We start from the raw sequence: 14,157 nt of genomic DNA, 5'->3' as shown, positions 1-14,157 counted from the left end.
GAAGCAGCTCGTTTGAACCAAAAAATGGTCATCGTCTCAACGCAACATCCGACAGAAAATATATACAAAGCACTGAGAACCACCTCATGTCTTTCTGTTAGTTTACCGAGTAGACGGAGAAAATCAATGTTATTTTTTAAAGCAATGGAAAAATCCTAGCGAATTTGAGGACCTGGCAAACCAGTATGCAGTAGTTTGTTTCTCTTGTTGTTTAAAAACAATTTCGGATACAGTAATCCGCATTACCCAACTAACACTTTATCAGTCATCTGAATAAATTTATGCCTTTATTTCTTGCATCATTGGAAGTGCAGCCGATAAGTTTTGCAACTTTTTTGCTGATCAGAAAGCATCCTATGTGAGATATTGTAAAAACTTCCACTCCCAGTCACCACGTCCTCTATGAGATCGTTTGTAGCTATCGTGTGAATAGCTTCGCTTTCCCAAATTATGTGCACTGACATTGATCAATACATACGACCATGTGTGAAGACAACAACTTTAAGACTTCTAACCAGACAAAATTACCCAAACATGGTCTTCCGCATGCCAGTCCTTCTGCGCAAATCATGTCGAATACAAGTCTTTCTAGAAATGTATTACTAAATTTTCCCAATTCTCCTTTCCCGTTACGGCCAGACCAATGGGTGGTTTTACGAACTTGTTTCTCCTCCTAGGCTTCTGAAATGACGATTCCTGTCTGACCCTGGTTCGCAGCCAAACGTTAGACGGTATCATATTTAACACACGCTAGCACAATATAGTTAACTTCCTCACTTGGAGGGTGTTTCATCAGCCTATTTAAATTAAATGTCTCTTAGACTAGCATTACCGCAAGGAAGGCTAATTTCGAGTGAAACTCATGAAAAAAAGTTATAGAGCTCTTCATTTCTGTTGGAACTAATTAACTTCGTTTGTCCAATGAAACAAAGGAAAGCTCCCAACCTGCTATCTTCTTCCTTGTTTATGAAAATCGGCTGGTTGTTCATCCACTCCGGACAAAGTGGTGTAACTCTCAGGTATCAGTTATAGGTATGCAGGTCGATTCACAATTTTAGGTGGTGTTCCATTGTACGAGTAGGTATATCGTTAGTATGGACACTAAAAACCCTCCTCAGCCAAAGAGGTGGTTTTTTGGCTTTGAAAACCTGGCAACTAGCCAATAGGGGCAGAATAATGCGGTTTGTTCTATTTGCAAAGTGGTCTTGAGGTGCTTTTACGCTGTTTTAATAGGGAGCGGTCAGAGGATAGCTGCTTGTTGGTTGCGCACCTTTTTTATTCCGTTTTACTTATATTTATTTTTATTCAAATGATGCTTGTCACTTGCTGACCCGAACATTAATCACCAAGCGTGAGGTGAAAATGGAAATGTTTCGTGGCCCTCTGCTTTTATCGACTTTTAAATAATTCATTTGGACCATTTATGCACCTGGTTATGGAAAACTGCCTTCGTGCACGGGTAGTATCATCGACTCGTTGCTCGGTTTACTCGTCTGGAAAACTGCTTAAATATATGAACAAAATCGTGTGAATTAGCCCGACATATTTGAGTTTCTTCCTAGATAGACCGCGCACTCAATCAACAATCTAACTAAACTGTTAGAATCGTTCACCGGATTTGTCTGCATATCTGTCCTTCAAAGAACATTCAAGAAGTACTGAATGTGTTATTCTTTTTTTACTGAAAGAATCTATTCTACGGATGGTGCACTATTTCTCTTCAAGAACGCGTTTCCTGTATTGTGTTACATTAAAGTAAATTTTAAGCTCACTCTTCAACCCAACGATAATGTTTTTTTTAAATGCTTCTAATTCTGACTACAGACGACTAAGCCGTTTCCTTAGAATAAATTCTGGAACTCCACACAGGATGAGCCAGCAAATTTCCGGAAACGCATCAGCAATGCGTTGGAAAATCATAGTTTTTGTTTTCTCATTAGTGGGCTCCAAAGTGAACATGCGGAATATAAGAAACAACTGGCTGTCATTAACTTGCTTAAACCTCAGGTTGTCGGAAAATCAGTCGAAACTAATCTCAAAATTTGGTGGCATTTCTGTGGTGAGTGATTCACCCTTCAAGAACACACGTGCTGCCGGTTAGGTCTGGGAAAGCTTTAAGTAAAAGGGTGTTTACACCTTTATTTTATAGCAATCCATTCTTTGGTGTTTCAGAGTAGTAATCTATAGAAAAAAAACGGAGATCGACTGGGAACTAGTACATTCAGCATGATAAAAGCATTAGCAGTGCAAAATTATTCCATGCCGCGCAGAGTCCACTTCTGTAAAATGGTGTCCAGTCCTGTCAAGATTAATTTGTCCACCAAAAGGAATGCAGCATGGCTATTTGTTTTGAACAGGCCAGGGTCCACAGCGCCCACTGAAAACATACGTTGTTTTTTAGCATTTCAGGCGAAATACTGGTAAAAGAGAGAAGGACTTCGTTTCGAAATTATTTTTTAGAAAATGCTAACTGACCAGTTACAGGCTATTGGACAGGGAAGCAAAACTCTCATTTGCATCTTATTTACAGAAAATGAACATCCATCTTCTCCTGAACGCGGCTTCTTGAACTTTCCTGGATATTCAATAACTCAAATCATCCATTGGTCAAATCCAAGCAAATGCATCAAAGCGACTCCACAAATTCCGCAACAGATCTCTCTTTTCAAGAGATGCAAAGCGAATTTACAAGAACGAAACATACTACTCACATGCCTCTCCATCAGTAGCATCACCATTACACTGGTACATTCCTCGGTAACAGTTTTCTGCTGGAATGATTCACAGAACAAATGATCACCAAACATTCTACACCTGTTCGAAAAAAGTCCGTTTCTCAATGGAATTCGTGCGGGTGGTTAATAGGAGCTAAATAATTGACTGAGCTTTTACTGGCGAGAGACAATTCAGGCAGCCGAACAACTACTCTCAGGGTTCGTCCGCTCGTTTTATCCCATATAATCATCATTTTCAGATAAGCCACTCAGAAAACTTCGACCTTTCTACAGTGATATAACTCTACACCTCACCGTCCACAAGAATTTGATTACTTCACAGTCTCAATTGTCACCCAGTAACAACTCCATGTACACATTCGTGCTGACCTACAGGCAGTTAAACGTTTCTTGTCCAGACACCATTTCAGTTATATGAACCCCCGCCGCTCTTCTGGATTCCTTTTTCCATTAAAATTACCGCATCTTTGTTCACTTTGTTCACTATGTCAAAGTTGCTCATGTTCACTGTGCACGGAAGGTGCTCTGAACAATCGGTCAAAGAGAAGAATGCGGACACAATCCTTTTATTTTTCTGGAAGTCGTTTATGAGGTATTCCGTCAATCTACTTTATTTTCCACTCCCAATATCCATAAACAATCTGGAATCTGAATGTATCTTTTTACATTTTAGTTGGCTAATGTATGCCGCTCAACTCGAACAAATGCGATAAAGTCAATAATTGCAGAAAACCATACCCCTAAAGCCTCTTCAAATGGTTTTGTTCCTGTTGATGCAACAATAAAAAGTCAACAAAAACTATATTCTGAATTGGCCGTTTCCGTATTAAACTCGTTAGGAAGTTTGAAATACCTCGGAGTTCATAAATAGCCCACTTAGTGACGTACTTTGATCACGGCATACATTACTTTCGTTATTTTGCCTGGTGAGGCATTAGATGATGTATACTGAATTGAAAGTCCACATAGATCTACGCAGAATTGTCATAAAGCGTGGTAGACCACTACAATGATCAAAGATTACCAACTAAAACAAAGCTACAGCTTCATAGGTTCTTTCTAGCCACGTAACCAGCCATGAAATAAATGGCTGACCGGCTTGCATTTCAAGGAGAATTGGTTCGAAACTGTAGCGGGTGGCAAAGCTCTTTACAACAAAGCATACATGTCTTTCCTAGGTGAGGTGGTGGAGAGCTTGCATTACCAGAAAGACTTCTCAGTTCCAACTACAGATCAAGAGTAAATGCTGATATCCTCAGCACTCAGCAGTTTCTGTCAAATGTGTTTAATAAAAATTTCAAACTGCCGTGCGAAACGCCAGAATTTCTTTCACTCCATAATATTCCGGATAACTTGCCCAGGTATATCGCACTTTTCAACATTATTAAAACCTTATTAACACTATTAACAACTATTAAAAAAGCATTTTCTTTTGCTGAACACAATACTGAGGAATTAGGGTTGAACTCCATGGTGGCCTTCCACATGAATTTAATCTACAGATGGACTGGTTTACTTCATCCAGCACTCTTTGAAGTATAAATAGAAATACCGCAACCAGGAAACTTATATGTTTTATCTCCTGCGAGTTACAGGTTTTTAGGCCTCAGTGGCCTACACAATATTACACTAGGCTTAAGTTTCCAGGCTAGACCAGAGAGAACTTTGACGCATATTCCTCAAGATTTGGAAATATTACCTTCCTAATAACGGGTGTGGTCACAAAACAAATGATTTTGAATGATCACTAAAGATTTGACGGCTGAGAACAGCAACCAGAAAGACAAAATTTTGTTTCAGAAAACAGGGATGAGTTGTTGGACCATAAATCTCTCAACTAATGGGACGTGGTACGTTCAGTTTACAACAGCCTTGATAGTTCCCCGGTGGATAATACCTCCCGACCACGTAGATTTTTCTACCGTCTTTCGTGTAAGCTCGACCGAAGCCCGCTTTTTTTGTATCCTTCCAGACCACTTGTGTGAAGTGACCTAAGCAAACGAAAGAGAAAAACAATAAAAAGTCTCACGGCCTGCCAGAAGAAACTTTGCTGTGTTGCACGTTTGGTACTAACTTCTTTAAACATTTACAAACATTTTTCAGTACAAACCAATTCATAAGTTAATATGTAAAACAATCGTAAATTTATGTGCTCACTGCGTGAAATTTGTTCGGCGATTCTTCTCGATTTCTCGCCATGCATATATACATGTATCTATGTGCCATATATGCGACACACTTGCTTCCGATCAATTTCCTTGATTTTGCAACTTTTTAGCATCGAAGGATTGTAAAAGAGTTCCAAATTTTACCTAGATCACACTGAAATGTTTGCTTTACCGTCTAAATTCTAGTGCTCATTAAATGTTTTTAACGGCACAACGTGACCACTGCATCAGTTTTTAGCATTTGGCATTATTTTGCCTAACTGAATACCTGACAAATACGACGGGAGTGACCTCTTGCACGCAATTCTGCGAAGTGGCCAAATAAAAGCTCTCCAGTCATGATAACCCAGTGGAATTTTTTTCGCAAGTGCGTTCCAATCAGCGAAATGTTTGGTAGGCCAAAAATGGACGATAGAATGCAGACCGGAAATCACCTAGTGAAACACATACCGCGTCTTTATTTGAAAGCTCGTGGATTAGATTTTTGAGAAGCTAATTATTGTGCCTCATCTCATCTAGACCGAAATTATGCATCAAAATTTAATTATTCTCTTAACAGTCAACTTACCACACTCCATTTGGACGTTATCCTCGTATTTATAATTTTCAATTTCACTGTACCACAAGTTTGTAACTTCTTCTCCTGGAAAAAAAATCGTAAGGTTTTTGCTGTTTTACTTCACGCAGTTTCGCACATCATTATTGATGGAGTACAAGTTTTATTTAAAAAACATTGAGCAGTATTCGTTAATCCCGTTTGAAGTGAAATCCTCCAAAAAATGGAATATTTCGGCTAAAACACTTCTTTGGGGTCCAGTTGTCTCACACCCCTGAGGGATCATGGGGGCCGGGACAGTACCAAGTTGTCCAAGCCGAGAAAAGAGCAGTCAGAATTCAGAGAGTTCCTTCGAGGCATGTTTTTCCAGTAAGTTTGCGTCTTGGCCACTGAGCCATCTCCGGTTTACCCTGAGAAGAATATTAATTCCCCTTGACGGGCCACTGTTACACTCTCCATCAACCGTCATTTCAATCGCTTATTCAAAAAGCTTGGTTTTAACCCTTTACAATAGCCGCCGGTTGCCTATTCAGTGGAACACCCGACCAACAAACACCTTAAGTAGACTCAGGTAGACTTTTCAGGTGGTTGTTTTTTGTTTGCCAAGCTAGACAATCCTAGTTAGAAACGGTCAGCTGCCAACGGAAACGGCATAAAAAATGTTATGCTTATAAAGCGTGGCTTACCGTTCTTCAATGGTTGTCAGTAAACAAAATGACGGTTAATTGCGCCCTCTAAACTCCTGGAAGCGTATTCATGTCCAGACCGAAAAAACTACTTCAACCGCCAGTACAACAGATTCTTTTGAGTAATTTGATGACTATGATGGCAAAGCTTTTCTACTACTACCGTTTTAGATAATTCTATCTTTGTTCCCGCTGCCTAAATTGGTTTCAATAAAAACACTATTTTACACATAGGTAAACAAAGAATGAGAGGTTTGATGTGCGACATCGCATCAGAATTCGGCTCAGCAACCTGTTTACCTGAAGGAAGCAGATTTTCTGAAAGATACGTTTTTGTTTAAACTAACCAACATAACAGCTACTTGAAGAGATCCAAATGGCACAAAAGTTCACATTGGAGGCAAGAACCATTCAACCTCATCCAAAGAATTCCTTCAACAGAGGTATGACGGGCCATATTTGGGTAAAATCTGCAAGGGTTTCTTACATGAGCAATCATTGATCAGCTCTCCGATGTAGTAGTTCGCAGGGAAACAGCTAGAAGTAAACTAACTAGCTGAAAAATTTTCATTTTTGTGAATTTTTGTGCTCATGTTGTAGAAGCAACAGCGGTTAAATGAGGTGACGATTGTCACGGCATAGGACTGTACAGATACCCAATTCCTACAACAGCAAATTGCCATCAGACTCATACTTGTGCACGTCCATTGAACCATAGATAATTGGACGCCGGACTTTTTTAGAGCCAACTTATAACGGAAGGCTCTGAAAACCAACAATTTTAAGGCATAACTAGTCTGACATGTTCGTTCAACGTCCACTGAGCCGTCTTTTTCTCCATTCTTATCTCCATTCTCCATAAAAGAGGGGATATCTTCACTGGGATCGTACTGGTTTTACTTCACTGTCCGACTATTGAAGACGATCCATGCAGAGTGGTTAACACTATTATTACCAATGAGAAACTAAAAGACATTTGTGAACTACATATAAGTAGAATTTTTCAAATAAAACACAACTGTTTGGCGGCGCTTTGGTGTGCAGTAGTGGTCACTTTCAATGCGGAATAGGAGCACCAAACAGCACCCAGTCTCATTTGGTGGATCATCATCGTCACCATCATCAACATGAGTGTTCAACACCGGTGCTTCAATGCCGTACACTTGGGTGGTTGTCGTTAATAGCGTCCTGGAAATGGTATATGAAGTTCTGAGTGGCACAGGGAAAACTGTAGCATTCGAGCTGCTAATGTTGCTCTAGACAACCACATGGGTAACCCACCGCCTAGACCGATGGTCATTCGCAACAACCTGATTCATTGATGGTACATCGAGTAAGATTTCCTGGAAATATCTTTATGCAGCGCAAAGTACATTTTGTGCTCCACAACGCACCGTTACCAAGTACCCACAGACACTTCAAGGTTTCCCACTAAACCTACTTCACCGGCACCGAAATTTTCTATTCGCAAGATAATAACGACCCTGATTTTGGAAACACAAAAATAAATTTGGTCCACTTTATCTTGGCTGATTCATCCACAGTAGTAAATCAAACCCAATAAGTAAGTTGCGCACATTTTGGCGTCGCAACTGGCGATTTTATAGATTCATTGTTTTACATCAGTTGGCTGAGCGCCACCTCATTGATGGTGTGCGTATGTGTATAGATTCGGATACAAATCAAACAGTATTTTCACATATGTTTACTTACTGTGCATGATACATTCAAGCATAACTTTTAGGGCGTTGCCAGTGAAACGTTCAAAATGGAACTGAAATATAGGCAGCTGCAGGTAAGCGGTTCGTGGTTTGCTAGGACTTTCACACCTTTAGCAGCGAAACGAGGTGATTTTAAAGACACCTATGATGGAATGGGTGTTTTAGAGGGTGCTGAAAGAGCTCGCAAGAAATTTGTCAAGCTGATGTGACTTGTTGCGTCTTGAATAAAAACGGGGAATTTTGGACTTCTCGTAATAGCACTGTAAATGAAATGCTGCAAAATGTTCATTTCCAAATAGGTGCAAATGCTCCTGAGTTTAATTCACCCGTGGACAACTTTCACTGAGCCAAACACGTAAGCAATAAACCACATTGATCGATGCACAAGAAAAACGTTACTTAGCAAGACTGCGTGCAACAGGATAACAGATTTCATTATACGTCCAATTTACCACCCTCCTATTTCTCATCTAATGTCACAGAATCATTTCAATCCGCCTCATGGAAGGATGCTTGACATGTTTAAGGTTTTCAAAACATAACTGTTGTAAAGTGGATCTGAACACTGAAGATAGGGACAAAAAATTCACAATTAACTGTTCGTTTTACCACCATGAAAAAATCCATAACTCTGTAATCGGTTTTCCTTACAATAATAAATCTTGAAGTTTGTTAAATAAAGCGGTAGCCAAGGATACTTCCTCAGAAATTTCCCAAATGTTTGATACCACGAGGGGCGGGAATATATGTTTTAGCGTCCAGCAGAACAGTACACAGCAGAGTGGTACACTATTTGGCTGAGAAAACTCATTAGGTGAAACTAGAATACTGCATGGCCGACTGTTGTTTACTTAGAATGGGCGAGTCATGGGATAATGTGATGTGAATTGGAATGGCTTAGTTTGCAGTGCCGTCCATTGATCTCAGTTAGCAGCGACTCTTTAGCCAACCGTGGAGATCACAGACGACACTTGCTACAGCTTTTGCACCTCGTTCAGTAAAGTAAAAACTACGCGCACGCCGTTCGGGTTTTTGCTTTGGATACATTACTTCTGAAGCGAAATCATCACCCATATGATCCCAAGCTCTGTTTGTAACGTATTTGACGTTTTATTGCAACAGTAATTGCAGTTATTGCTAAAGCACGGTTCAACTACACGTCGGAACATTGCAGTCTTGATCAGTTTAATTATGGCTTAGCTCAAAACCTATTTCAGATGGACTGGACACCCTACGGGATGAACTGCCTCTCGATGTAAGTGCGGAACGCATCGGTCCAGTGTGGAGATAATGGTGCCGATACCAACATTTGACATGCTCACATAACTAAACAATAAAAATTATGACGCCGCCTATGTACGTGACATGCAACTTCCGTGATTTCTTAAAGTCTGTCCTACGATCTGCTCGCTTGTAATCATTGGGTGTGTATGCTTTCTGTTTAGACCGACCGATGAGATCACAGACCTTCTGGTTCTCTTGATCGATACAGTAGTTCATAGCAGTAATCGCTGAGAAACACATGCTGTTACCGTTAATAAACGCACTGCTGTAACCATGATAAGTTCTAGCGAAAGAATATCTGTCGAATTATGGTTCAGTTGATACCGAGTTTCGTAATGGTGGGCCTCAGCAACAGATTTAAGGTAGTCTGCAGGAGTTCCCGTACACCAGTTTGATACAGCTCATCAGTTATTGACTAATGTAAGCTTATATCGAGTGAAAAAAAATGGTTAAATTACACAGATTAGCTTGTAACCACCTCTATCTTTGAAATGGAAGCACCATTTTTCTGATCAGCATGGACAGTACTCCGGGACAAATGTAATTGAGGGTGGATGTCATTCTGCTTACCCTCTGCAGTCGAGACATCGCGTACCAAACAGAATGCAAACCACATCGAAACATAGCTCACTGTCACTCAAATAATAAACCGGGAAAAGCTTGGAGTAATTTTAAAGTTGTCCAGGTTTTATCTGCTAAGTGACTGTGGAATAGTCATTTTCTCTTTGTTCTCTCATTTTTCGCCAGTAATAGATAACTTTACGCTATCTTGCAAATTCCGCGATTGGGCGGAATGTACGAAACAGAATAAACTGACAGATATGTTCATACGCACATGCCCAGACTTCCGCAGAATATCACAGTCCATAGTATAGATATAATGGAAAAGTAATTATTTAAGATTTCTGTAGCTTCACCTGGTACATTTCTTCGTCACATATCTAGCAATGAGAACTGAGCAGAGACTTACTCAGAATTAATAGAAACGGCGATCGACTCATACACTTATCTGCGTATCAGTTAGAAAACAGCGGAATCCTTCATTCGTGATCTACCTAATCAACTGAATGTGCTGCACCAGACTGCGTGAACTCTCAGTCTTACGATGTTCGAGATTTTGCAATACACTGTACAGACGTAATACAATACTCACAAGGCTTCTAAAAGTCAAGGACTGTGACTGCCTGATAAGCCTCAGAAAGAATGAAACTGGCCGTGGACTGTTGAAGCGTTTCCAGCGACCTTATGAGTAGTGTGTTACGTGTGTAGAAAGAGCGTTTCCAATTTTTTGTGTAGTGAGCAACCTGCAAGTGCTTTAGGGTAACGTGCGAAGCATTTTTCCTGTTATGGATTAAAGTAACTTTAAATGGTTTAAACGAATTCATGCGTTTAAAAACACAATAAGTAAACAATAAATTCACAATAATTACCTGTAATGTTCAATTTTCCAAACCCCACCCTCAGGCTCATATTCTCTCCGTGATCTCCTTTAGAATGAACGAAACACTCCACTTTGGCTAAGAATTCGGCATATTCCTGAGCGTCCTTTGTCAGCTTGCTATCCAAAGTAAGTGGAGGGCAACCATGTTTTTCTCGCAGCCTGTTGTACCGAGGAAAATTGAATGCAAATTTAGTGAGAAAGGCTTTTACGAAGGTATTCCGCGGGATTTAGAGGGACAAAAATGTATTTGGGGTGCTCCTCCATCTAAGCACAAAAAACTTTGGAACAGTTTATCCTTCCAACTAAAAACACACCATAGAATGTTTGTGGAGATGGGTTTAAAAAAAACATTATTTTTCTCAAACAAATTTCCCTACGATCTGGTGGTAGTAAACAAGCTATTTTCAAGTTGTCATAGCCGGCAAAGAGTCACAAGAGTGGCTTCACAAACTCACTTCCACCAGATGCCAACTGTCCATACCTGATGAGGGAACACACGAAGAACCCAAGTTACGCTAAACAAACACCATGCACATCTTTGTACTCACCCTCGCGACCTGACCCACAATTATGGTATGTGTTTACTATTTGAAGTTATATGGTCGATTTAATACTAATACTAATAATTATCAGGTTTTATAATGTTAAGCATCTGGCTCAAACAACCAAGACTGAAACAGGCCTTTATTCCGATGGTTTTGATCAATGAAATTGTGGTCATATACTGGATGGGCTGGTTTCTTACCCCATGTCTGAAAAAAACTAACTTAACTGTGAAATGACCTAGCACCCCGCCAGTGATTGTAAGATAGTCTGATGAATTGAATCCTGCTATTTCCAGTGCATCTTTTTTCGAAGGTTGCAGGCCTTACAGACAACATTGTCAGGGTTGTCAGGCATATATCTCCTTCGGTTACCATTCTTAGGAAATCCAGTAGACCAATATAAACACTAATTCCACAGTAATTTGGCCTTCTGTATTTACCCCGTTACGGAAGTTGGCGAACAGTGAACTACCCAAAGGCTGGAAATTCAAAGATCTCACCAGATATCGGGTTTCTGTGTAGCTACTAAGACTGCTGCAGAAAAAAGTTGACCATGTCAAAAGTTTGGCGTTTAATAGGATCTATAAAGTGTTGTTTTTTGTCTCACTAAGTGATCATATTCAGGTTCACAAGCGGTTGGCGTTAGACCTCTGTGTGTTTGTGTACTAATATTCTCAAAAGATTCTGAATCCCAATGAATGTGTTTATCCCTCAGCAGGCCTTCGTATCAGTATTCATTAACAGGAATGAGGTGCCCCGCTCGGAAATGGATTTGGTTGTTCGGAGGGTAGTTGACTTCAAATATATTACGGCCTGTGGAACCTCAGTTACTTGAGATCTCACACGTCATAATTGCTCTGTCTAAAAATTTGATCATTTTCCAAATTACCTCTGCCTCTTTTTCCTGACGTTTCAAAACAGGATCACCGACGTATGTAAGATTGATGCTTGGAACCCAAACAGAATAGCAACACAAAATTATTTGACATGGTGTTCGTTCGCTTACATTTGCTTAGCCTTACAATAAAAACAATTATAAATTGCTGGTGAGCAGAAGGTCGTGCTCAGCTGGGGGGGTTATGGCACACAGGGTAGCGTTGGTAAACTTGACGGAAAAATTGGAAAAAAAATTGAACCTGCACCAGTTTTCATTTTTAAGTAACCAATCACTTTGGATGGAAACAACCGCCACCTGCTGTCCCGGAAATATTCGCAACATACATCCCTAAACCAACTTCCGCCGCCGCCAACCAAATATGACCGTGTCTATTTTCACAGTTTCCCCAGCGCAAACGATCATCCATTGAAATGCATAATAAAGTCATAGTTGATGAAATCACACCTTCAACACAATTTCCCAAAAAAAATTTCCTGCTCTTACCTGTTATGGGCCTCAGCACACTGCTCACTAAATCCTGCATTTAGCAGCACCATTGCAGTCAACCTGATCTTTAAAATTGACGCTATGTATGAATTTATACACTTAATCAAGCCGAAATGTGGGATGCAAGAATCTCGCAAGTTCTATCCATAGATCTTGTCTCCGAAGAGCGAATGAGATCAAGGATTTCAGTTTCAATAATGTGAACTACAGGTACGTACTGCAAACTATGTCTAGTTACTCTAACAACTCGAATGATTTATAGGTCCCTGACACACTTGTGACGCCGTAATTTTATGTCCTCAAATCGGGAACAACTATGCACAAGTTCAAAGTCAGAATTTCTGTCGGATAATACACACGATTCCGCACAACCCAGATTTGGATAAGCGTTAACCACCAAGATTATAAGTGTCTGAACCAAGGAGAAAACAATAGTTTAAATCGTACGGTGCGAAATATCCTCGTAAAATCTATCCCGTTGTTTCCTGGCATTGCGGCTGTCTCTCCCGAGGTGAATGCTTTATCCTAAATCATGCACAGTGCGCACTAAAGTATACGTTCTATTTAATCGAACTTGAATCACATTATTAAGATTGATCATCTTGAAAGCATAGGTATTGTAATTACCCCTTCCAAAATTTGACCACCACTTGAGAAGCCAGTCAATATCCGATTGTGACTCAGGTTTGTTGAATAGTCTGACAGTGGGACATTAAAGTGAGATCAACGCGCATTACCCTCCTTCTTCGAAGAATAATGGTCGCACTCTTACAGATGTTATTCCCGCCGCTCAGTGCCAACTCGATAAGCACCGAAATTGTCGTCGCCTGATGAACAGGTGGCAAATGCTTGTAAGTCAACCTCTTCAGGGTAGGTGATTAACTGAACTGCGTTCTAATTAAAAAGTGTGATACACAAGAATTAAAACAGAAGGCTGTTATCCGGTGGTACTAACATTCATTAATGTGTTATGTTTTAGGCACAGGAAGAAATTTTCGAGAAAGCGGCACTCTGTCCTTTAAATATCGTGAAATTGCAATGCGTCGGAATTGACCCAGTCACCGAGGAACCAGTGATCAAATTGCACAATGTCCAAATACACACCAGTCTTCTTATGCGCGGGTTATATGCACGGAAACAGACCTGCCGATAGCATCAGTGTAATTTATACGGTAGTCATAAATGTTTGTAATAACTTTAAAGGGAAATCTCCAACACACCCGATTACAAATTGTAAGAAGCTACAGTTTAAATAACTACCCTTGTAATTGTGAAATGAAATATAGTTGAAATGTCAAGGACGCCAAATAATTTAGTTAGAATTGGTGATGAGATCGCCTGACACTCTTGTTTTACACATCATACTACTTCATCTGCCTGAGGATCAGTTCCGAAGCAGTTATCAAGTGTTTCCATTTCAAGACATTTTTTCAAGATGTGAGCGCCCCATGTGCAGAGGGAGCGTAAAATTCATGAAGAACGAGGTGCTCTGATCAGGTCTGATACATTTTGTGCTAAATATACAGTCAAGACAGCATGTTTACCGTGCACTACATCTACGTTGTGCCAGCTTGGAGAATACATCCAATTTTTCCAGTTGAAGCACCTCATAGCTATTTGAAACCACTGCTTAAAAA

General features: G+C 40.1%; 1 protein-coding gene across 1 annotated transcript; it reads right to left on the bottom strand.

The window, feature by feature from the left end:
- Positions 1-4,569: 4,569 nt before the first annotated feature.
- On the bottom strand, positions 4,570-10,750 carry T265_12902 (hypothetical protein; the record flags this gene model as incomplete). The annotated part of the gene is made up of 3 exons (XM_009166148.1): positions 4,570-4,726; positions 5,472-5,546; positions 10,581-10,750. Coding segments are annotated over 3 exons (399 nt in total), but the record flags the coding sequence as incomplete, so codon positions are not given.
- Between the last annotated feature and the right edge of the window lie 3,407 nt (positions 10,751-14,157).

This window comes from Opisthorchis viverrini, assembly GCF_000715545.1.
Source record: "Opisthorchis viverrini unplaced genomic scaffold opera_v5_22, whole genome shotgun sequence".
Lineage (NCBI taxonomy): Eukaryota > Metazoa > Platyhelminthes > Trematoda > Opisthorchiida > Opisthorchiidae > Opisthorchis > Opisthorchis viverrini.
This window is presented reverse-complemented; position numbering and strand designations above follow the sequence as displayed.